Source organism: Sus scrofa, chromosome 13 (genome assembly GCF_054392235.1).
Source record: "Sus scrofa isolate SSC_HxYL_T2T_F1_AM1 chromosome 13, Sscrofa_HxYL_maternal_Yorkshire_Landrace_v2.0, whole genome shotgun sequence".
Lineage (NCBI taxonomy): Eukaryota > Metazoa > Chordata > Mammalia > Artiodactyla > Suidae > Sus > Sus scrofa.
Window position 1 is genome coordinate 133,333,275 of NC_139395.1, and position 25,645 is coordinate 133,358,919.

At 35.1% G+C, this 25,645-nt stretch overlaps 2 protein-coding genes and 1 non-coding gene across 13 annotated transcripts in view; 2 read left to right on the plus strand and 1 right to left on the minus strand.

Moving 5' to 3' along the window:
* Positions 1–23,805, plus strand: TTC14 (tetratricopeptide repeat domain 14). 5 transcript variants are annotated; one of them, XR_014824389.1, is made up of 14 exons: positions 1–319; positions 782–906; positions 999–1,198; positions 2,078–2,162; positions 2,258–2,387; positions 2,712–2,867; positions 3,284–3,355; positions 3,853–3,972; positions 4,074–4,196; positions 6,306–6,423; positions 7,344–7,453; positions 8,274–8,647; positions 19,221–19,442; positions 21,310–23,805. XR_014824389.1 is itself a non-coding variant. In XM_013982230.3 (12 exons), exons 3-12 carry the CDS (start codon positions 1,013–1,015, stop codon positions 9,190–9,192), a joined length of 2,019 nt encoding a protein of 672 aa, XP_013837684.1. In that variant the 5' UTR covers positions 1–319; positions 782–906; positions 973–1,012; the 3' UTR covers positions 9,193–16,524. The 5 variants fall into 5 exon arrangements, 3 of the variants coding, with proteins under 3 accessions (XP_013837684.1, XP_001927220.2, XP_084846505.1); XR_014824388.1 differs by having other exon boundaries at positions 22,784–23,735; XM_013982230.3 differs by lacking the exons at positions 19,221–19,442; positions 21,310–23,805 and having other exon boundaries at positions 973–1,198; positions 8,274–16,524.
* CCDC39 (coiled-coil domain 39 molecular ruler complex subunit) overlaps positions 11,903–25,645 on the minus strand; it is a 146,957-nt gene continuing 133,214 nt past the window's right edge. For all 7 annotated transcript variants that reach the window (XM_084990371.1, XM_084990370.1, XM_021071234.2 and 4 more), the window contains 7 exons: positions 21,266–21,389; positions 16,530–16,689; positions 15,863–15,969; positions 14,822–14,962; positions 14,532–14,711; positions 14,298–14,386; positions 11,903–13,076 (listed from right to left, as the gene is read on the minus strand). In XM_084990371.1, coding sequence (XP_084846497.1) covers positions 12,923–13,076; positions 14,298–14,386; positions 14,532–14,711; positions 14,822–14,962; positions 15,863–15,969; positions 16,530–16,689; positions 21,266–21,389 — 955 coding nt within the window. In that variant the 3' untranslated portion in view covers positions 11,903–12,922. The remainder of the gene's footprint in view (positions 13,077–14,297; positions 14,387–14,531; positions 14,712–14,821; positions 14,963–15,862; positions 15,970–16,529; positions 16,690–21,265; positions 21,390–25,645) is intronic.
* Positions 17,207–17,309, plus strand: LOC146397619 (U6 spliceosomal RNA). The gene has a single exon (XR_014825451.1). It is a non-coding gene; the product is annotated as a U6 spliceosomal RNA (small nuclear RNA).

Genomic DNA, 25,645 nt, shown 5'->3' on the forward strand with positions numbered 1-25,645 from the left:
AGAACACTTCCGGGAGGTCACTCTGTAGGTGTCTGGGATGTATGCTTCCGGCGGCTTGCAGGCTCCCTCCTCAGATTCCGGGACCACCCGGCTGAAGTAGTGGGCCCAGAACAGTGGACAGGCAGCCCATTGGTTGTTGGGCCCAGCCGTCTCTCACCATGGACCGGGACCTTCTGCGGCAGTCACTGAATTTCCACGGGCCTTCATTGCTCTCCCTGCTCCGGAGCGAACAGCAGGACAATCCGCACTTCCGGAGCCTCCTGGGCTCGGTGGCAGAGCCTCCGCGGGGCCCGCCACCCCAGCAGCAGTTACAGGGCAGGTAATGGGATAGGGGCGCCGCTGCGAGACGGGGAAAGGGGACAGCTCGGGGTTCCACTGCCGCAGTCGGGCGCCTGAGCCTTCTAGGAGCGGAGCGGTGTTGTGAGCGCGTGGTGATTGTGGCGCTGGTTCCGAGGGCAGTGTGGAGGAGGGTTCACACTCCTGGTGTGAGGGCAAGATGGGGACTGAACTTTTTAAATCTGGTACTGCCTACCGGAGGCGCTGATTCTTTAGTAAAATCCCCCGGGGCTTCTGTATCTGGAACTGCGCGGGTGTCACATTTTTTATGTTTCCCCGCCCTCTATCTGGGCTGGCAAATGAGGTTAAAACATTTTTTCAGAAGGCGTACGGCCAAGAGCTTAAGATGGACCCGATTGGGCATTGAAAACCGAGAGCAGAAGCTTGGACGTACTAAAAGGTTTTGTAGATAAACCAGTTTTCATAACTTTTGTTTTTTTTTAAGAAAAGAGAAGAAAGTTGACAACATTGAAATACAAAAATTCATTTCCAAAAAAGCGGATCTGCTTTTTGCACTTTCCTGGAAATCAGGTACACCTACAACTTCTGAAATTAATGAAGATAATGAAGGTGAGTTTTGATTGCGGTTTGGTTTAACACCACTTCAAGTGAAATCGAATGCAAAGCTGTTGTTAGTACTGTTTTGTTAATTATTTTTTCAGATCATTATGCAGTCATGCCACCTTTAGAGCAGTTCATGGAGATACCTGGTATGGACCGAAGAGAGCTGTTTTTCCGAGATATTGAGCGTGGTGATATAGTGATTGGAAGAATTAGTTCCATTCGGGAATTTGGGTTTTTCATGGTGTTGATTTGTTTAGGCAGTGGCATTATGAGAGATATATCCCACTTAGAAATCACAGTAAGTTACTCACTCTTCAGTTATTTGATTGTCTCTGTTTTTGATAACGTGTCATCTCAATGCAAGAATTATGTCTTTGTATCCAGTTGTAATTAAGTGTATTCTGCAGACATAGTTTTGAGAAATAAGTATTATTTGGAGAAAAATAAAGCACTATTTCTTTTTAAAAAATTATTGGCAGTAATATAGTTATCTACTCCTCCACCACTTCTAGTTTTAGGGGTTTGGGTTGGGAGGGGTGGTGACCTTTTTAAAATGCTCAAAAAGATACCAGTGGACATGATGAGATTGGTAACCTGTGGTTATTCTAGATGAACGTTACCTTTATTAGCATTTGCTACTAGATATCTGCACGTGGACAATTTAAAAACAAATCCACTATCTATGAGATACTTTGCCCAAAGTAAATGACCTGAATTTAAAACATTTCACTTTAATTTAAAAGGTTTGATATTTATTGTCTATTAAGACAGATGAAAATGGAAGAAAAGCAGAAGGTATCGCCAACTAGATAACAGACCTAACCTTTGGAGAATTCACATTTCATTTTCATTGGAACTCTCCTACCTGCTGGACAAATTTTAATTTTATATTTAACAAGCACAAAATACCTTTTGGTTTCATAATCCGTGCTTATATTTGGGTCCTAAAACTAATTGCAAATTTCATGAGATTTTAGTTTTTTAACTGAACTAGAAAATTTATTGTGTTTGGGCACAGAAATTATTAAAATCCTTATTTAAATTTAAACTTTAGGGTGATAATTGTTTTCTTAATTTTTCTGTCAACTATCAGCTATTTATACTGAATAATTAGAATAAAAGAAGACACTTTCACTGAATATGGAATGTCTGGTATTTTAAAAACTTTTCATTGCAGGCTCTATGTCCATTAAGAGATGTGCCTTCTCTCAGTAACCATGGGGATCCTTTATCATATTACCAGACTGGTGACATCATTCGAGGTGATCAGTTTCATAATACTAATAAAAAAGTAACAGTTGTCAGATTTATGTTTGCATTGCCTTGTTAATCAACTTAATTTTTTCATTTTTTTAAGCTGGAATCAAGGATATTGACAGATATCATGAAAAGCTTGCAGTATCTCTATATAGCTCATCTCTTCCATCACACCTATCTGGTATTAAATTAGGTGTAATTAGTTCCGAAGAACTTCCTTTGTACTACAGGTAATTTATCCACATGTTAATTGCAAAAGTTTCTTGGCTAAAAAAGAGCAAATTTTGTCCAGTTTCTAACAAGAAAGTAGAATTTTATTTTCTCTTATTTCAAAATATGCTCATTTTATTTTTACAACCCTTAAATTTCTTGAAGTTTGACAAAAAGAATTAAATCATAATATTGCCACACCTTCATTTACAGAAATGGTCTGTATTTAAATCCCCTGTGATAATGTTATTTCCTTAGTAGAAATGGGACATGCTAATTGTGTTAATCATTAATATGTTTTTGTTGTGTGTGTGTGTATGTGTTGTTTTTTTTTTTTTTTAAAGGAGAAGTATTGAACTAAATAGCAATTCTTTGGAATCTTATGAGAATATCATGCAAAGTTCTTTGGGATTTGTTAATCCAGGCGTAGTTGAATTCCTTCTAGGAAAACTAGGAATAGATGAATCTAATCCACCATCTTTAATGAGAGGCCTACAAAGGTATAGTAAATTATTCTATTAAGTGATGAAGTTAGTTGGTGCTGAGGTCAAAATTTGCATAACTGAGGAACATAAATGGAAGGATAAAAGTCTGGTGACAGCAGTATGCCAAAGTTTGAACAAACCACGTGATCTCATTTCTTTCTGGAAATGTCATTGATTGATGTGTGCATGTGACCAAGTAGATGTGTAAAAAATTTATAAGATGCAGAAAAAGATAGGGAAAATGTATAAGAATTTTGTGCATATGCTAAAGAAAAGTACTGCGTAACAATAGTAGTCACTCCTAGGAGTTCAAGAATTTTGCTTTGTAAATGGAATACAAATTTCTTGCTTGGGATTCAGTTTTTATCTGTCAAGCAGAGTGAAATATAGTTACCAAAAATAGTACTTACAGTTTGACTTTTCTTTAATAGCAAAAATTTCTCTGAAGATGATTTCGCTTCTGCCTTAAGAAAGAAACAGTCTGCATCTTGGGCTTTAAAATGGTATGGAGATTTTTTCTTTCAACAATTGCATTATTTAGTCCAAAAGGTTAGGGTAAGGCAAGCATTCATTTGTTTATAAATGAATTTAAACAGTACTTTTTTTTGCCACACCCACCACGTGGAAGTTCCCAGGCCAGGGACAGAACCTGCATCATAGCAGCGGCCCTAGCCACTGCAGTGACAATAGATCCTTAACCCACTGTGCCACAAGGGAACTCCAAAATGATATGTTTTTGACATTAGATTTTAATAGGTGCAAATGGTATTATGTTGAAAACTGAAGATTTAAGTTTTAGCCAACATTCTTAATTTTTTAAAGAGAAATTGGTATATTGACTTCATAAATATTTGTTATGAAATTATCCAAAGAACAGAATACTTCTTAAGAGTTAATATTAACCAAATTTGATTTGCTTTAAAAACGTATTAATACTAACATTTTGTTTGGATATTCTGAGAAATGTTTGTTATTTATGCTTTTACGTGTGTCCGTTTAGTGTGAAGATTGGAGTTGATTATTTTAAGGTGGGACGCCATGTGGATGCTATGAATGAATACAATAAAGCTCTGGAAATAGACAAACAAAATGTGGAAGCTTTAGTAGCTCGAGGAGCATTGTAAGTGGATTGTGGGGTTTAAGGAATATTTATAAGATAAATGTACAAAATTTATGACTAGCTCACAAGATAAATTCTTCTAATTCGTTTCATACCTATAGATATGCAACAAAAGGAAGTCTGAACAAAGCAATAGAAGATTTTGAGCTTGCTTTGGAAAACTGTCCAACTCACAGGAATGCAAGAAAATACCTTTGCCAGACACTTGTAGAAAGAGGAGGGCAGTAAGTGTCAGATTTTAATAGTAGAGATCTGATATTCAACCACTATAAATCTTGAATTTAACATAAGGAAATAGCATTTGTAACTTAACTCAGACGCTCTTAACTTCAGTTTTGGTTGAAAAAAAAATTTTTTTTTACCTTTTAGGGCCACACTCACTGCATATGGAAGTTCCCAGGCTGTTGCTGCCTGCCTACACCACAGCCACAACACCAGATCTGAGCTGCATCTGCAACCTATACCACAGCTCACGGCAACGCCGGATCCTTAACTCACTGAGCAAGGCCAGGGATTGAACCCACAACCTCATGGTTCCTAGTTGGATTCGTTTCCGCTGCGCCACAATGGGAACTCTGAAAATATTTTTTAAATATAGTCCTCTTTAAATTTTCTAGTCCTTTTTTTCCTTCCTTATTCCTTAGGTTGTTTATGATCTGAGATATTTTATTGTCTTGAGTTCACTGTTCTGAATACTTATTCCCATTACATAGAAATATAATTGCTTAAGGATAACCTGACCCCCTTGCTGTACAGTGGGAAAATAAAATTAAAAAAATAAATAAATAAATAAATAAATAAAAGAAATATAATTGTAAAGGTATAAGATTAATAGAGAGAAATTTAATTTCTAATCATTTCATCATTCTAGTAATACAATGCCAGAAATATAAGTTGAGAACTCTATAGTTAATTGTGAATAAGATTTTATTGTTGTATTCAGTTCATTGCTCTACTTTGTCTAGTAAAATCCACAAATTTAGATTAAAAGGAGGAGTAAAATGTTAGGAACAAACAAACCCTGTGTTACTATCCTTAGATTCTGGCATACTTGGTGTAGTACCTGATAGACACACACAAAAATAAATATATGACTAACAGACTAGTCTATAAAATATTTTGAAGAAACATAATACTTCAAATATAAATAATTAGGTAGTAACCTGCTTTAATAAAGGCCAGTTTATAATTAAAAGCACCTTTTTGCTATTAGTTTTTTTAATGGAATTATCTCTTTTCTTTTTCATGAATTTTCCTGATCATTTCATTTTGTATGATCATCCCAGAATTCCACAAAATGAAATTTCACAATATTTGTTTTTAACTGAGAAACTTCTACTTGGATCCAAGTGATTGAAACAGCTTTTTACTTTCTCACTAGGTACCTAGCTAGTACCTACTTAGCTATGGTTGTCTTATCATTCACATGCTGGTGTTTTTTAGCTGAGTGAAGGTAGCATCATCTGTTTCAATATCCAGGCCAGAAATGTTGGTCATCTTTGATTGGTCCCTTACTCCCTTTGTCCAATCCAACACAAAAGTGATCCCATTGAAGCCACTGATTTTTTAAATTTGTTTTACAGTAATTACATTTTTCTGCTTTCTAAAAACTGAAAATATTTTACAAAATCCTTTCACCATTCTGTGTCCAAACTTACTAATTCTGATTTTTCACAACATAGATTTGAGGATATCAGTATATTAGGTGTTTTTATGTATTATATTAAAATATCAATGCCTGACCTGCAGTATGGCCTTAGTTACCAGTAATAGATTCCTGTTTGGTTTGCTTGTTTGTTTAACTGAGATATAATTAACACATAACATATTAGGTTCAGTTTAAGTACAACATAATGGTTTGATACACACACACACACACAGAAAGTGTTGACTACAGTAAGTGATTGACGTCCATCACACTTATTTTTTTTATGATGAGAACTTTTAAGATTACTCTCTTAGCAACTTTCAAATATACAATGTTGTTAACTATAGTCACAAAGCTGTATATTACATCCCTAGGACTTTATAACTAGAAGTTTATAGGTTTTGACCACCTTAACCATTTTGCCTGCTCCCTACACCCCCAATGAGTAACCACCAATGAGTTCAGTTTTCTCTTGTTTTATGTGATCATTTTACTCTCCCCCTACCCCCCCCAAAAAGAAAAAAAGTAAAAAGCACCTTATTTAATTACTGTTCCACTTGGAAAATAATTTGCTAAACATGTTTTTTCTGTAATAAATTCATATAAGCCTCTGCCCTACATGCATATTTGAAGACTTCTAATTTATATAAAAAAAAAAAAACCTAAATTTTCCTTTCAAATTTAGGTTAGAAGAAGAAGAAAAGTTTTTAAATGCTGAAAGTTACTATAAGAAAGCTTTGGCTTTGGATGGAACTTTTAAAGATGCAGAGGATGCTTTGCAGAAGCTTCATAAATACATGCAGGTGATTCTTTATTTCCTCTTAGAAATTTAGCAATACTGAAATTAATGCAAAAACTCGACTTTCTTCTAAGGAAAATTATTATAAATCACTTAAGACATTATGAAGTTTTTTTAGATAGAGCTTTTCTTAATTGGGTTTGATAGTACTTCATAGTTTTGTTAATTCTCAAAAGTAAAAATAGTCCTGTGAGAAAATTCCCTTTGCCTAAATTTGGTATGTGATTTTGAGAACTTCTAGTAGTGAACATTCCTGGTGGTTACAGAATTCAGTATTGTTACTATAATTGATCTAATTATAAAAACCTTTTTGAGAAATATTTTAAACTGTCTTTTCCTGTAATACTGATGATGATGTTTTCTCATGCATTTTCTTCTGAATTGGACCATTGCTGCTGTGTCTGTGACATCTGGTGCTGCTCATCCCCATCCTCAAACTGGAAAATGATTTCTTATGTAATCATGCATCCAACTGGGCTGTGCTATTTTTTAAATGGTTTGTATTTGAACATGGTGATTCTCCCCTCAATTCACCTTAATGGAATTTCCTTATTTGCATTTTATTTATAAAATTTATGTCTTGTTTAAATTTTTAATTTTTTTAAAAATAATTTTTCATGTACTTTATTTTTTTCTCTTTCTTGCACTCTGGGCCATGGGTACCAATGCAATGGCTTCCACTTTTTTTCATGGAATACCAACTGCAATATGGTCTTCAATGCTCTTCTGGCTGTTCCAATGATTAATGCCAAACACCTGTGTGATTAATTTTTATATGTTAAAATCACTTGTTTAATACTGGATATATGGTGATTTGGGTATACCACATTTGGTTTCTGGTTGGGGGTGGTCTTTTGAAAACTGGGCTTTATATATTCTGCTATTTTTAACGTGTGGTTTTTTCCGATATCTGGGTTCTAAAAGAAATCTTTGGAATTAAGAGAAAAACAAGCTGAAAAGGAAGAAAAGCAGAAAACAAAGAAAATAGAAACAAGTGCAGAAAAGTTGCGTAAGCTCTTAAAAGAGGAGAAAAGGTAAACTATAATATTCAGTATTTCTTAACTTAAAGCAAGTACTGAGTTGAACCAGAGTGCCATACGGGAGGTAAAGTAAGTAAAAAGTAAGTGTTTCAACTCAATCTACAATTCTTGGCAAGTGTGTATACCATAAAATTTTCTATAAAAGAGATAAAGCAAAGTGAAATCTAAGGCTAGACTTGTGGGAAAAAAAATGTAACCTTAGAATTAAAATATCTAGTAAGCTGTTTTAATTATCTTTGTTTGAGGGAGAAATGTTTTAGAACTAGAGCAGTAATTCTCAACTGGGAGCAGATTGGTCCCCCTGTGGAATATTTTTGGTTGTCATAACTGATAGAATGTTATTGGCATTTAGTGCGTAGAGGTTAGGGATGCTGCTAAACTTAATACAGAGATGTAGGATCCCCCACTGCCACTCTATGCTCCCAACAAAGAATTATTCAGCAAAAAATATTAATAGTGCTAAGGTGGAAAAACTATGAACCAGAGGTAACCAAATATAAAACCTTAGTTTTCTCCTTTTATGTGTTCAGATGATCTTGTGCTTTTAAGGTAATATTGGAAATGTCACTGTGTCTTTCAGAAATGATAGGTTTGCTTACAGTGACAACTATCTACACAAGTATTTTTTCCCAAAAGTTATGAATAATGATAAAATTAGACATCATAATAACAGAGTATTATAACAATTCCTTATCTAAACTACAACTTTGATAAAATCTTTATAAAATAGAGAATGAATTAGAACTAACGGCTTTATGGATAATTAAATGTTTTTATAGTCAACATATCTAATGAGTTAACTACATTTTTTTAGGCTAAAGAAAAAAAGAAGAAAATCAACTTCTTCCTCTTCAAGTGTTTCTTCTGCTGATGAATCAGTTTCTTCATCATCCTCTTCCTCTTCGGGGCACAAAAGGCATAAGAAACATAAGAGGAATCGCTCAGAGTCTTCTCGAAGTTCCAAAAGGCATTCAGCTAAGGCATCCTCAAATCAGATAGATCAGAGTAAGAAAGATGAGTGCTTCCCAGTTCCAGCCAATACTTCAGCATCTTTTCTTAACCAAAAACAAGAAGTGGAAAAACTACTGGAAAAGCAGGATAGGTTACCATATCAAAAGAAACAGGTAAAAGAAAAAGATAGATGCCCTTTCTCTTCATCTTCAGTTGAAATTCCGGATGATTTTGGAGGTAGGTCTGAATATCCAAGAGATTTTTGTAATAGCTATAAAACTCAGGCAGGTAGTAGCAAAACAGAAAAGCCATATAAATCAGAAAGACATTTATCCAGTAGAAGAGATTCCTCAGATTCCTTCTATAGGAATTCAGAGGAAAAGATTAAAATTTATGGTTATAGAAGATTTGAAAAAGATATAGAAGGAAGAAAAGAGCAGTATAGAAGGTGGGAGACAGGTTCCGTGAAATATTCCACTTCACCAGCAAGCTCAGAATACTCTTCAAAATCAGTTGAAAAGTATAAAAAATATACTTATTCTGGATCACGTGATTTCAGTAGACATGAGCAACGATATGAATTAAATAAAAATCAAGGAGAATATGAAAGAGAGGGTAATTATGAGGAGGATGCTAAAACTGAGGTCCCAGAAGAAGAAGGACTAAATAGCAAAGAGCATTCAGAAAGTGGAGTTAAAAAAAATTTACCTCAAAATTTACTCAATATATTTAATCAGATAGCTGCATTTGAGAAAGAAAAAGGAAGTAAGCCAAAAAATTAATATGCCAAAGGGATCAGTTCCATTACACTAAAGGCTTTTATTGAAAGAATTAGGTCTTTTAGTTCTAATAGCCCAGTGCAGAAATCTCTGCTCTTGTGGTTATTTTGTTTGTAGAGATTATAGAAATCAAATGCTTTTTATAGCTATTCTCAAAGTATATTTGTTTCAGTTGTAGGTCCCCTTTGCTTGATTTTTTAGGTATTTCATACGTGTGTTTATGTACAGTATTTCTTACTCTGATGATTTAAACTTCTTCATCTAAAGATAACTCAAAGTATTGTTCCTTCTTTGTATTACGGTGTATGAGAATTCCTTGGGTCCACCTTATCCTACTGTTTGAGAGAAAATTAAATTTGTGTATTGAACAGTTGGTTGTTTTTATCAAAAATTACTTAATTCCCTTTTCTGTTAAAAGCCCTTGGCTTTTGAAAGAGATATTGCTGAATGTTCCTTAAGTACCATTAAATATTAAATTTTTTGCATAATGTTTATTTTAAAATGGTAGACAGATTATCTGTCTTGTCTAATTGACCTCTAAAGTCTGATTTAACTAAAATGGTTTATGTACCAGCTGTTTGACTAGTATCTTAGGAATAAAGCCATAAAGTTGATTTCTCTTTTTTTCCCCTTCTTGCTAGCAGTATAGCCCTAAGAAATTTCTTTAAATATTGGTAAGACCCTAAGAGACTACATTCCAGGCTATTCAAGAATAGATCAGAGTAGAAAAGACTGCTCTTATTCAAAAAAAAAAAAAAAAAAAACAAAACAAAACAGTGGCAAGAGAAGCACACTATATATCTGGTTTTCCACTAAGGGAAAGAAAATTAGGAAACTGTCCTACTATTGCAGATGTCCAGTTAGGAAGGCACTAAGCATGTTTGTAAATAGCCTAGAGCTGGCCTACATTTCTGCTTTTCTTCCTTCACACCTTTCCTCCAATACCTCCTTTCTCTGACAGAACCTGACAATACATTTCAGCAATTAGAGTTAAAGAAGGAAGGAACTTGGATCATAAGGATCCTCCCAAATTATTGAAAACTGTATAGAATGGAATAGATGTAAATAGGAGTAACAGGAGTTTATAATCAGCTTTTGAATCCTTCCAACTCATGATACTGGATGGGTAGGATGGAGGGTAGTGAGAACCCATCTACAAAGGTCTGTGTGAAAAGAACAATAGAGAAAAAAAACATTTAGTCCTTGTCTGTTTCACAGCTCTTGCCAACAGTAAATTACCAAAACTTTTAAGTATAGCTGGGTGTGTATTGTTTGCGATCTTCAGACTTCAGAGATGGGAGCTTAATGAAAAAGCTAAAATTTGTTTTTGAATGGAACAGAAAGAGAAACTCTGGTCAAAATCAATAGGTAATAGCAGTAGAAATCAGTCACTTTGGCATTAATCTTTGCACCAAGCAATCCATCTTCTGAAGAGTCCCTAGTTCTTCCCATGTATTAAATATTTCTGATATCATCCCTACATAGTCTTACATAGTGGTGTTTTAAAGAGTGGAAACTCTTGACATACGCCTTGACCTTTAGGAATTCCTAATACAGCTTCAGAATTTTACGTACACTTCATTTAATAAAAGCTCTTTGAGCATCACTCTCAAACAGCGTTGTCATTTTCCAAAGCACCTTTGTGACTTAATGTTACTTAATTCAGGTACAAAAAAATTATTATAGTACCTTACTCAGCCTGCCTGAATTTAGAAATTCCATCTTCCTCAAAGCTTCTTTCCTGGGGCATATATAAACTTAAGCAGATTATTTAAGACAATTTCTAAGGCTATGTTCAGGAAACCCATCATAGCAAAAAAATATCATTAGAGATTTACTTGTGAAGAATCCCTAGTGATAAATAACTTCAGCACTTTTTTTTTCCTTAACATCATTATGTCTGCAGTTTGTACATACTCAGGCTATATCTTGGTGACTTTAACAATATGTGAACGTTATAGTAACTTTCCAGATTTGGGGGTGATGGGGTTGATCCCTTGTCTCACCATTTAACAGTATTACACTGAAGATGAAACTGTTACTTAAGAGTAAAATACAAACTTGTATACTGGCCTGAGAACCTCACTGTTGCACAAATATTGTGTTAGGCTTTGGTTGGTGGCTCAGTAATAGGTAGAAGTTATTGTGCAATTCCAGTGTGTCAGGCTCTGTGCATTTTGTGTATATTATCTGATTATTTCAATAAACTTTCAATATAGGAAGCTGTCTCTATATTACAAATGAGAAAATAAAGCTTAGAGAGTTAACTTCCCTAGAGTCACAAAACTATTAAGATGTAACACCTGCCTTCATAGAATACAGTGTTAATATTTCAACTTCCAAGTAATTTACAAAATAGGGTGGAGAATGAGAACTTTGGTAAACATGCAAAGTGACCATAAAACCATCAGTTTTTAGGTCTTAAAAAATCTCACCAAAACAATTAAAAAAAAACTCAGCTTTTTAAACCACATTATTTATTGTACTTGGCTATGACTTTTGCTGGCTATTCCTAAATAATAATAATGATAGTAAAAAAATAATGATCAGAAAAATAAATAAATAAATAAATAAATAAATAATGATCAGGAGAAATAAGTTTATTACCACTATTGCCTTTCAGAAGGAACTGCAAATGACAGTTCTAAACAATGACAGTTGTCAAAACAAATTTTTTTTCCCCAAGGTTTGAAAGAGACAGTACTCATTTAAGTACATAGAATCTCATGTTTATTTGAAAATCAGTTTTTTAACACAGTCATACTTCACCCTCAATTCCAAGAGTTCAAAGTGTCAGGCGCATGTTACAATAAAGCATTGACTGGAATAACTAAATCCGGTAGTCTGCCTTTACTGCAAATTTATGGAATTTCCATTGCAATTCTAATCACACTGAGCTTTCTTTAAATTTTTTATTAAATGAAGAAAGTCTTGAAAAATACATTCTTGGTTGTATCTTGAAAGCAAAATCTCTAATATGTTTAACTTCTTTCAGGATCAGAGTGGACTACTTTCTAGAAATTTAAGCTACACTTTTATTGCTACACAGTGGTTCTCTTTTCTGTCAGTTTTCTTTGTGGAAAGGAAGGTAATGGGTTTTTTGGGGGTTTTTTTGTTTGTTTTTGACTAAAAATGTTTAAATTTTGCTCAAAGAGAAACTAATAGATTTCTTCCCCCAAAGTCCAGGAAGTATGTTTATTTTAATAAAGAAAACTAATTTTAGGATCTGCTAATGTAAAAGAATTTTAATAGTGTTATAAACTATAGTACAGTGAATCTTGAATTTCTTCCTGAAAGATGCAGTTACGTTAGAAGTAAGAGTAGTTTCATGGCAAGCATGAAATAATGAAGCAACTTTTTCTAATATAACAAACATCAGAATAACAGTGAAAAACATCATCTCCCTATGTCTGTATAACACATATCCTTATTAAGAATCTGTTGTTACTGCTTTCCCTCTATGTGAAGAAAATAGTAGGAAAAAAACTAAGAAAGTTAAACATTTCTTTGGTCTATTTGGACCCAAACTACTTGACTTAAAAAAACACTTTTTGTGTTTTCCACTAGGTAAAACTTTCATCTGGTTGTTTTGTATTTCTAACACTCTGAGTATGCCTTTACCTCTATTATAAACATGTGGCACTCAAAAGCATAGCCTGGGATATTACTATTTTAAAATTATGAGATTTTTGTTTTTGTGTTTATAACTTGTTCAAAAGAGAGATTAAAATGTTTATTTGTTGCTCTTTTTGCTTTTACCATTACTGGAGCCACTGCTAACACTCGCTGGTCTAGAAGTGCTGCCAATTAGTGGAGAGGCTGGGAAGTTTAGCTCTAATACTTTAATTGAAGTCTGAGAAGTAGAAGTACTTGTACTCTTAGACGACCTAGAATAAAATCAGAATTACTGTAAATTTAATTCAAAATTTTTATTTCAGTAGAGACCCCCTCTAATGGCAAAAGATGCCATAATTCCACAAGTAATTAAAGAAGTCAAAAAAGATAATTAATGCTATTAATAATGCTAATAAATTTTAAAAGCATGACCATTAATCATATCAAGAAATTAGTTTAAAAGGAAAAGAAAGGTGGTAAAGTTTCAAACCAGTAGAAAAATAGTTCAGCAAATCTATATGAAAAACATTTTCAACTATAATCAATTTAGAAATAGAATCATTATATATTAAAAATTCAAAAATCATTAAATATAAAAGGTAACAAAAACCAGGGACATGGGAATTTGGGTGCTGGCAAGAGTGATTAAAATGACAGGTTATATAATTTAAGCCAAAAAAAAGTGAGAGGCCTATTGACGGATGAAGTGGTGGGGCCATTTGAAAGCCATACAGTTATAAATACTAAGTTTTTAAAATACCTATATATTTTATAAAAGTACAGTGTTGTTCAAGTGGCTATTAGCTATGTTTACATAGAAGGTGGTTTGGTTTTGTTTTTACTTAGTCTTTTAGGAAATCCTTTTATGACATGTCTACATAAGCTAAGGGAAAATAATGTGGCTGCTGAATGTGGGAAATTAAATTAGGATCATCATTAATAATTTTTATTTTGTCAGCAAAGCATAAGAATGCTGACTAAATATCTACTTGATAGAATTCTGGATAAAACTAAACTGCAGAAGTAAAGAATAATTTCCCTTTTTTAGCAAAATAAAGCAGCATAAATAAAATTCTGACTATTTAAGATTTTATAATGGGTTTTAATCATAAAAATCTTACTCCAAAAGTCTGTACAGCTAAGTTGCCCTTTTATGGTTTAAATTCTACCCATACTCAGAGTTGACCATGCTAGGTGTACCCTCCAGAATTTCACCCTGTTTTATCCTAGTGAAATAGCTGCTAGTCACAAAGCCCTATATGCCAAAGTGGAAATGATAGCACCAGACAAAAGTCAGAAGGAAAGAGTCTTGCTCTGCTGGCTGTTTCCTGCATCTGTGACACTGGCATGGGAAGGCAGAGGAGAGCATTAGCAATGCACTGGCAGATCCAGCAGCTGTGGCAGTGTGTAAGTGGCTGGGCTCACTCAGAATGAAAGCTGTGAGAGTTGTAGGTAAGTTAGTTAAAGAGATGATGTGTTAGCCTTCCACTTACCTTGCTGATGATAACAGTGAAGTCTGTGAAGGAGATCTGGAACTGTGATGACTGCCTTTAGTGCTAGCTGTAGGTAGTTCTAAACCACTCTGGAAGAATATTCAATAGCAATCGTCACTGCCACTACATTTTAGAATATTTTTAAATAAGATTTCACTTTATTTTGAATGACAAATTTATTTTCATGAAGTGTTTAAGAAGTATTTATATTTAATAGAAGGTAATCTTGTTTACCTGTTGGAAGTATGTCTGAAGGATAGTACCAATCTCAGCATTTTCTTCTGCAATATCCGCTAACATTTCATCAATGATTTTATGAAGCCGTTTCACTTCACGAAGTTTGATATCATGTTCTTCTAATGTTACATCTTTAGTGTCTTTCAAAAGACGGATTTCCTTGGTGAGTTTTGCACACTGTTAGTCAATAGAATAATTTTTAATGGATGCATGAGGATTTGGGGTTACCATTTGGAACTCTCAAAAACATGAATATGACAGGTCAAGTTTTTAAAAGTTATCAATACCTGTTTAGTTACTCTCTCTAATTTTGGCTTCTGCTCCTCAGTTTCTCTGCTTAGTTGAAGTGCATAAGCTTGCTTCTCTGACATTTTTTCTTTGACATTATTTGTTACATGTTCTATAACTGCTAAGGTATTTTCCATGCTCTGCAAAAAATACAGTATTAACATACTGGTTAGAATCAGAAATAACTCTTAGAATTTGCCATTTGTCGAGTTTTTATTTAAATCTGACTTAATTTATTTTTGTATATAATGTATATCCTATCAATATCATTTATAATAAGTATAATGGTTTTATGGTTTAAGTTCTATATATAATTCTATTGGAAAGTATTTTTATGGTATTTGGGAGAAAAATTACTCAAACAATGACCACTGAAAATATTTAATTTTCAAAGATTACCAATTTTTGTCATCTGTTCCTTCAACTTTATAAGTTAAAAAAAAAATCTAATGTTTACATAGAGCCTGCTTATTACCAAACATGTTTTTTCTCATCTTTCAAATGTTTTTGTTTTAAAGAACAGTCTTTAAGGTAATCTGAAAGGATTTAAGAGAAACAAAAGTTCCAGGAGTTCCCATTGTGGCTCAGCAATGTATCCATGAGGATGTAGGTTCAATCCCTGGCCTTGCTCAGTGGGTTAAGGATCCGATGTTGCCGTGATCTGTGGTGTAGGTCACAGACCCAACCTGGATCTGGCATTGCTGTGGCTGTGGCATAAGTCAGCAGCTGCAGCTCCAATTTGACCTCTAGTCTGGGAACTCCATATGCCACAGATGCAGCTGAAATGAGCAAGGTTAGTGGATAGATCATAATTAGCTAGCTCTGATTTCATCAACTAACAAGTAACCGTCAGAGGTCTAACCTGTGCTTAGCACTGAGATTTTAACTAATTTAGTTAATACTTTGATCACTTATTTTTTCTCATTTAAACTTTATCTTCTCTCAAAAATTGTATTTGTGCAAGATAACAAGAGAGTAGGATAAAAATAATGATAGTTAACTTTTACAAAGGGCTTATTATTAAAGTCTGTAGAATATACCTGGATATCTTCCTGTAGTTCTCTGATCTGTCTTTGTTTGTATCTGTATTTTTCATCAACAGCTCTTTTTTGTTCTTCTAGTTGGATTTTTAGCTCATACTCATCACCTAGAATTTAAAGACTTTTTACTTAAAATTTTGAACATGCTGTATAAAAAGCAACCTTCAAATCTTACCTAAATTAAACCTTTAACATGTTTTTTCTGGCCATGCCTACGGCATACGGAAGTTCCCAGGTCAGGGACTGAATCTGCATCACAGCTGTAACCTGGGCCCAGCAGTGACAACACCAGATCCTTAAGCCGCTGAGCCACCAGGGAACTCCTTGGACGTTTTTTGCTGTTAAAGGTTAAATTCCTTATGTCTACTTGTTGAAAAACAGGGCATGAAGTAGCTATTCTTAATTTGTCAACACAGAGCAGGCAATATGCTGCTCTTTTCTTCAGATTTGAAATTAATTCCCTATAGAAGTGTTGTATGTCATGTCTAAAACCAATAATGGAACAACTTAGCACTTATTTTAAAGGAGGGGGCTGATTGATTTTTTCCAAACTCAATCAAACATGGTATGTTTTTGTTTTTCTTATCTCAGTGTTCCTCTTTTTAAATAACTGTACAGCTTTCATTGCCTGTATATTCATTAAAAAGTTTTAATAATTCCTACATACTAGACGGTGTCACTTTCTTAAAAGATTGTTTGTAATTGTTGTTGCAACTGTTCAGCACTTGCAGGGTGTTTCCTAAAGCATAGATTTCTTTTTCAGCTTTGTTGATCTTAGCATCTAAACTGTCACCTTCCCTTTGAAGTTCTTCTTTTTCTTGAGCAGCCTATGAAAAACAAAATAGAACTAATTGATAAAAGTATCATGAGGGAGAACGTCTGTTTTCAAGGCAGGAAATAGTTAACTCACAACATTTGCCTTGAGGCCTACATTGCAGCAACAAGCATGTATTTCTTGTACTTGATTAAAAGTAGAAGATCAAATCCTCAAGGCCTTCCAAATATATAGCACATAGGATACAAAACCATGACGGCAACGTAGTAACTAACCAAAGTGTACATGAAAACTCTGCAACAAAAATGGCCATAAATGTTAAGCAGGTAGAAACTACTGAGAACAGAAATAGGGTTAGCTAGAAGTTTCAAACTAGATATTTAAAAGAATGTATGTTTCCAGCCTGAAAGAGACTTGGCACACTTTCTCATTTTAAATCTTAGAAGTAAAAGAGGTGAACAAGGTATACCCAGGAAAGTAAATGCTTATCCCTTCCAATGCAGTTATATGTATATTATCAGAAGTAGGATTTCAACATCTTTGAGCAGTTAAGTAGTGTTCAAATTAAAGTACCTGTTCAGTAGCACATACTAAAACCGAAACAACACAGAGAAGATTGCATGGTCCCTGCACAAGGCTGACATGCAAATTTGTGAAGTGTTCCCTATTTTTAAAAGGAAAAACACTTCATGATTGCACTTACATGACGTATGCAGAGTGGTTAAATTAGCAAAAACAAAGTAGAACAATGGTTGCCAGGGGTTTGGTCAAATTAACAAAAACAAAGTAGAACAATGGTTGCCAGGGGTAGAAACTGTTTAATGCATAGTTTCACTTTTGAAAGATGAAAAAAAGTTCTGGAGATAGATGTTGGTGTTGACTGCACAACAGCATGCTTAATACCACTGAATTATACACTTAAAAATCATTAAAACAGCAAATTTTGTATTTGATAACATTTAAGAAATAATTTTAATTGGAGAAAGATAATTGTGATAAATGTGGCTAGAAAAAAAATGAAGTCTATAAGTTGCTGAAGTCCAGAAATTCCTCAGTGAATGAACATAACTCAGTGACATCTTCCAGCTTAACTTTGTCACTGGGCTAGGCTTTTTAGAGTTGTACCCAAAGAGTTCCAAAGAACTTTCTCCAATTAAGGGTTGACAGGGATAGCATGCATATGTATTTAAAAGTACCAAAACCCTCTGCAGGTTCGATCCCTGACCTTGCTCAGTGGGTTGATCCGGCGTTGTGAGCTGTGGTGTAGGTTGCAGATGTGGCTTGGATCCCACGTTGCTGTGACTCTGGCGTAGACCAGTGGCTACAGCTCCTATTAGACCCCTAGCCTGGGAATCTCCATATGCCTCAGAAGCAGCCCTAGAAAAGGCAAAAAAAAATAAAGCACCAAAACCCATTTTTAGTCAAGATGTATCCTCAAGTATCTGTAACTAAACCAGAATGTGGTCACTGGATGTTTTATTGGTAATGTTTCAGTTCTTAACATTTTCACTGTTACTTGTTTTATTGTGCTTTAAGATATGCTACACATTTTATAGCAAATAGGACATAATAAAAAAATAAAGCTCAGCAAAATAAGGTAATAATAGTATTAGGAGTTCCCATTGTGGCTCAGTGGGTTTAGGACCGGATGTTGTTTCCACGAGGATATGGGTTTGATTCCTGGCCCTCCTCAGTGCGGTAAGGATCGCTGTGGCTGAGGCATAGGCTTCAGCTGCAGCTCTGATTTGACCCCCTAGCCTGAGAACTTCCATATGCCATAGGTGCAGCCATAAAAAGAAAAAAAAAAATTATGTTCTTAGATAAATTATATCTAATTCTTTTAAGTTGAATCTAGAATTAGCAAACATTTCATTCAAAATTCAGTGGGCGAAAGCGAGAATGAAAACATTTTAGTTGTGGATTTCCTACTAGTAAATGAAAAACATTAAATCACTTTACTACACCAAGTACAACTTATTTGTCAAATGAGGGATTGAACTTGCTCATTTACACAAACTCCTGATATAATTCCATATATATACCTTCTAAACCTCTATGATCCCATTTGCCTCTTAAATCAGAAATTATATAATATCTATTTTTTATCCTGGATTTAGAAGGGTTGATATTCAAAAGAAATTTTTATAACTTTCCATCAACATTTTAAAGCATTTTTTAGTAATTTCATTGGACAGTTTCATTAAATTCTATCAGAATGGAACTGTTTCCTTATAAAGACAAAGAGGAACTTGGAAATGAGATCTGAAAGATGTCAGACCTTCATTGATTACTGACTGTTTTTCTGACTCTTAAGGGTCAGATACTAGAAGATACTAAGGTGGGTAAAGGGAAACACAGCCATGTGTGCCACGTTGACAGGAGGCTAATGTAGGACAATAAACAAGGACTATAGATTGAATTGCTTCCCCCCAAAAATAGGTGAAGTCCCAACCCCTAGTACTTCAGAATGTTTATTTGCAAATAGAGTTTTTATAGATGTAGTCCAGTTACAGTGAGGTTGTTAGGATGGGTCCTGGTCCAGTATAATTAGTGTCCTTATAAAAATGGGAAATTTGGCCACAGGCATGGACTTAAATTGAGGGAATACTGAAGAGACACAAGGAGAATGCCATCTGAAGATGAAGACAGAGATCATGGTGATAACTTCCATAAGTTAAGGAACACAAAAGATTGCCAGCACACCGCCATAAGCCAGGAAAGGGACGTGGAGCAGATCGTCCCTCACAGCCCTCAGAAAATCGATCCTGCTGACAGCTTCATCTTGGACTTCCAGCCTCTACAACTGTGAGTCATTTCTACAGTTTAAGCTACCTAGTCTATGATACTTTGCTATAACAGCCCTAGCAAACTAATACAAAGGATCAACATAAGAATGTACCTGTTTTCTGAGAAGTGAATTCTTCAACATTATCTTCATAACAGCAATAACAGTAATGATAGCTAATTATATTGAGGGCTTTTTTTGTTCCAGACATTGTTTTATGGGCTTTACATATATTTTCTCATTTACTTCTTAAAACAGAGTGACAATATTATCCTAATTTTTCAAGTAAGAAAACTTAAGGTCTCAAATGGTTAAATAAAAGGTCACCTACCTAATCAGTGATAGAACCAAGATAAGGGTAAAGGCATTCTAATGAACTAATGCTGTTATGTAGCTCATCAGAGCCTTGTTGGTAGAAAAACTTAACTGGAAATGCAACACATATCTACTTCTCAACACTTAATATGCTAGAGCCTATCATTCACCCCTTGGGAACCTTCAAAACCTAAGAGGAAGAAAGTCATATTAATATTGGGCAGAAGCCTGAGGTACTATACACTGAGAAGTTATAAGAAGGGTTTAAGAGCTGGGACTCATCTCAGCTAGGTTAGGTGTAATTTTCCTGAGGCAAAGTTGCAGATGTATTGCACAGTGTAGTATGTGCTAGGGTGACAGGAGGGAGTTGCTGTCATGGCTCAGCAGTAACGAACCTGACTAGTATCCATGAGGATGTGGGTTTGATCCCTGGCCTTGTTCAGTGGGTTAAGGATACGGCATTGCCGTGAGCTGTGGTGAAGGTCATAGACATGGCTTGGATCCCCCATTGCTGTGGCTGTGGGGCAGGCTGGCAGCTGTAACTGATTTGATCCCTATCCTGAGAACTTCTATATGCCCTAAAAAGACAAAAAAAAAGGGGTGTGGGGGTGGGGCTACAGAAGGAAACTTGGAAGAGGTAGAAGTAAAAATGGAGGGTGAATCCACAAGGGGCATCCTCTAAAAGTGTGAACTGGGGATCTTCCCACTCCAATTCATGTATGAAAAAGGAAAAGTGAGCTGAAGTTACAGTTTCCATTCCTTCTTTGAACTGTATGAAAAAGGAAAAGTGAGCTGAAGTTACAGTTCCATTCCTTCTTTGAACTTCCCAGACCTCTGCTCAGGGTATTTTCTAAAGAGAAAGATGAATATAGAAGTGATCAGAAAGGAAACTGCATCTGATTCCTGATCACTTCTAAATTTCTGAATAGGTTTATGCGGTTAAGATAACCATAAGGTGGCAGACAACTCTCACAACATCAGAAAGAACAAGATAGAGTCACTTGATCTGCTTGTCTCCTATATAATATAAAGTCAAAGGAAAAGCTCTCTTTCTCTGGATATGTGCCACACCAGGACTGCAGTGGTAAATGGAGTATAAGAGTGGTGGTATAGCTCCAGGTGATGATAAAGTCTAGGCTGTGGTCATATGAGTGTGAGGCTACAGTGAAGTAAAGCTTTAAACCTGAGGTGTTGAACAGGTTGTCACAAGCATGTTAAAGACACCCAAAGTGATAGTAGGCCTTCGGGTAAAAGAGATTATGAATCTTAAAAAAAGAGGGAAAATGACATGACACAATGATAGCAAAAAAAAAAAACAAAAACAAAACAAAAACCTCTGAGTGATCTAGACCTCTCCTTGACCTCATGTGTATAAAACTAATAGTGCTTCAGTACCTCCATTTAGCAACTCATGTTTTATGGCCCTAATTAAGTGCAATAGCCACTAGAGTTGCCATTTTGGCTTATAACAAAGAGCTAAGAAAGCATACTTCACATTCTATCATAACTGTAAATCAATTAAGAGTACCTTTATTACATAATAGGCCTGTGTTTTCTCCTCTTCTCCTTCAGGAGGCAGCATAACAACAGTAAGAATTTCATATCTGTTCTTCAGCTTATCAATTTTACTTAGCCGCTCATGAAACTCAGCACTGATATGAAAAGGAAAAGAAAAATTAAATGCCCAAAAAATTTATATATACTTTTTAAAAAAGACTATACTGTTCTTACAGAAGACATTTGTATTTGTGTTGCTTCTAAACTCAAACAGTTCAAACATGTTCTCACTTTTCAATTTTATAATTCAGTCTAAAGGGTCTCAGATTTCACCCAATTTGAAAGCTAACAAGTTAGCCTGCCACAGTTTCATGGATGCTGGAAGAAAGCACAAGATTTCTGGGTCAGAAAAAAAGGAATTTATCACTCATGACATAACCAAGTAGCATGAGCTTCCTATTCGCATTGGTTCCCCTTGCTCCCAAAGTCCCAAGCAGATTAGGAGGGGCTCAGATGGATGCTGCACATACAATATGTTTATGTCACAGCTCAAGAAGCTCAACCTTAGGTAATCCAAATATTTCATAATGGGAAATAAGCAAACATACCTAATCCTTGCCCCAGAGGGAAATGAAACTAGCTCACAAGGCTATTTACTATCCAAACATCTTTTAAAGGATAGTCCACTACAAATCAAATCTATAATGAGATATCACCCCACACCCATGAGGATGGCTACTATCAAAAAGACAAAAAAGAAAAAATTATTGGTGAGGATGTGAACAAATGGAACCCTTATGCACTGTTGGTAGGACAATAAAATGGTGTAGCTGCTATAGAAAACATGGAAGTTTCTCAAAAAAAATTAAAAACAGAACTGCCATATGATCCAGCAATCCAACTTCTGGGTATATATCCTAAAGAATTGAAAGAAAGTTCTCAAAAAGGTATCTTCACACCAGTATTCATGTATTATTCCCATTATACAAGAGGTGGAAGCAAGCCAATGTTCGTGGAAAAATGAATGGATAAAATGTGGTATATACATGCAATGGAATATTATTCAGCCTTGAAAATGAAATTCTGTCACATGCTCCATGAGTGAAACTTGAAGCTATCATGCTAAATAAAATAAGCCAATCACAAAAAGACATGATTACACTTACATGAGATATATAAAGTAGTTAAATTCGTACAGACAGAACAATGGTTACCAGGGGCTGAGAGAAGGGGAAATGAGGAGTTAATATTTAATGGGTATAGAATCTGAGAGAGAATGGATATGTATATAGGTATGACTAGGTCACTTGGTTGTGTGGGAATTACCACAATTTTGTAAATTAGCTGTACTTCAATAAAACTTAAAAACAAATAATTGATAAGAGAGTTTCAGTTTTACAGGATGAAAAAGCTCTGGAGATCTGTTGTTCAACAATGTGAAGATACTTAATATCAATGAACTGTACATTTTTAAATGGTTAAGATGGTAAATTATATGTTTTTTACCAAAAAAAAATTTTTTAATATTGTCCACAAACACCTTCTGCAGCTCCATACCAAAAAAACAACCCCATCAAAAAATGGGCAGAAGATCTAAACAGACAATTCTCCAAAGAAGACATACGGATGGCCAAAAATCACATTAAAAGATGTTCAACATCACTCATTATTAGAGAAATGCAAATCAAAACCACGATGAGGTACCACCTTACACCAGCCAGAATGGCCAGCATCAAAAAGTCTACAAACAATAAGTGCTGGATTGGGTATGAAGAAAAAAGAACCCTATTACACTGTTGGTGGGATTGTAAATTGGTGCAACCACTGTGGAAAACAGTATGGAAATGCCTCAGAAAACTAAAAATAGAACTACCATTTGATCCAGCAATCCCACTTCTGGGCATTTATCCAGAGAAAACCATGACTTGAAAAGACACATGTACTCCAATGTTCATTGCAGCACTATATACAATAGCCAAGACATGGAAACAACCTAAATGTCCATCGACAGAGGATTGGATCAAGAAGATGTGGTACATACACATGATGGAATACTACTCAGCCATTAAAAGGAATGAAATACCAGCATTTTTTTGCAACATGGATGGACCTAGAAATTATCATGCTAAGTGAACTCAGCCATACAATGAGACACCAACATCAAATACTTTCACTGCCATGTGGAATCTGGAAAAAGGACAGACTGAACTTCTTTGCAGAACAGATGCTGACTCACAGACATTGAAAAACTTAAGGTCTCTGGAGAAGACAGTTTGGAGGGTGGGGGGATGTGCTTGGGCTGTGGGATGGAAATCCTGTGAAATTGTATTGTTATGATCATTATACAACTACAGATGTGATAAATTCATTTGAGTAATTAAAAAAATTAAAAAATAAAATAAAATATTGTCCAGAATAGGATAGCTAGTGCCTTCCTTGCAAGGCATGCAGAAATACAATAAACCATTGGAGAATTGTCTCCCAAGATTTAGATCCTTAAATCTGCTGGATATTTTTTTTCCCTTCTTTCCTTTTTCCTTCTTGTCCCAATAAATTTATATTTTTAAACTATTTTAACTTATTTTGTAATAACACCAATAATGCTGATATATGTATAGCAACATGGAGAATCTCGTTCGCCTGCTACAACCTCATGAAAATAAGCATTTCAGCCATGGTGAAAAGAAATCTTCAACCTATCAGTTTCCTTCCCCTAGAGAGGATTAATGGTAAAAGATATAAAGTATCAGAAGTTATAGCTTTGCTAATTTTTAAGTATTATTATTGTTTCATTAGAAAGTATTTACACTTTTTTTTTTTACTTTTGAGGGCTGCACCTGCAGCATATGGAGGTTCCCAGGCTAGGGGTAGAATCAGAGCTACAGCCGCTGGCCTATGCTATAGCCACAGCGACACCAGATCCGAGCCATGTCTGTGACCTACACCACAGTTCACAGCAATACTGGATCCATAATCCACTGAGCGAGGGCAGGGATTGAACCCACAACCTCATGGTTCCTAGTCAGATTTGTTTCCACTGCACCACAATGGGAACTCCATACACATTCATTATGTGGTTGTAAAAGACAGGGCTTGTTGGCCTTCCAGCTTAACTTGGTGAACTGAGTATAAGCATATCTTTCCTCTTTCCTAAAATGGAAAAGATTAAAAGAAAAAAAAACACCCCACCACAGTTCTGGGAACCAGAAAGAATTTTTTATGAATTCATGAAAAAATGGAAAACAAATGGGATATGGCTGACAAGAGGAAAAAATGGAGATACACACAGAAGATTATTGCAGAAATGAGACATTTTTCACCAAAGAACTCTGGAGAAAATCCAAACTCAGGAGTCAGAAAGAAAAAGAGCAAGAGTGATCTCTGAGGCTATTATCAAGGTAACTAATAAAAGGATTACCTACAGAACATCTGGGCCACTCTCCTCAACCCCTCAAAATACACATAAATGTTGGCAGGAATTATTTATGTTCCAATTATAACCCCCAAATTACCAGAATTCCTAACACTGTATGTTGAATCTGGAAACAAAAGCAAAAAAGAGCATGATGTAATTACAGGCCTGCACAACAGTAGAGGTTAATTTAAAATAAAATGGCAATTCCAGCCAGTAATGAAAGTCTTCATTGCCCAAAATAAACTCCTTATGTTCCTTGTGGAATGCATTAGAGAGACCTGTTAGAAAAAGTGATCTAGCACAGCAAAGGAAACACTAAACAAAATGAAAAGACAACTCACAGAATAGGAGAAAATATTTTCAAATGAAGCAACTGACAAGGGATTAATCTCCAAAATTTATAAACACCTTCTGAACCTCAATACCAAAAAAAACAACCTCATCAAAAAATGGGCAGAAGATCTAAACAAACAATTCTCCAAAGACATACAGAAGGCCAAAAAACACATGAAAAGATGTTCAACATCACTCATCATTGGAGAAATGCAAATCAAAACCACTTTGAGGTACCAACTTACATCAGCCAGAATGGCTATCATCCAAAAGTCTACAAACAATAAGTTCTGGAGAGGGTGTGGAGAAAAGGGAACCCTATTACACTGCTAGTGGGATTGTAAATTGGTGCAACCACTGTGTAGGACAGTATGGAGATTCCTCAGAAAACTAAAAATAGAATTACCATTTGATCCAGCAGTCCCACTCCTGGGCATCTATTCAGAGAAAACCATGACTCATAAAATACATACACTCCAAGGTTCATTGCAGCACTATATACAATAGCCAAGACATGGAAGCGTCCTAAATGTCCATTGACAGAGGAGTGGATAAAGAAGATATGGGACATATACACAATGGAATGTTAGTCATTAAAAGGAATGAAATAATGACACTTGCAGCAACATGGATGGACCTAGAAATTATCATGCTAAGTGAAAT

Excerpts from the sequence above, each read along its gene's own strand:
- TTC14 (XM_001927185.6), top strand. The coding sequence starts at position 159 with ATGGACCGGGACCTTCTGCGGCAGTCACTGAATTTCCACGGGCCTTCA. Across the intron at positions 2,388-2,711 it reads GAACTTCCTTTGTACTACAG|GAGAAGTATTGAACTAAATA; the intron begins GTAATTTATCCA and ends TTTTTTTTAAAG. Across the intron at positions 3,356-3,852 it reads GCATCTTGGGCTTTAAAATG|TGTGAAGATTGGAGTTGATT; the intron begins GTATGGAGATTT and ends GTGTCCGTTTAG.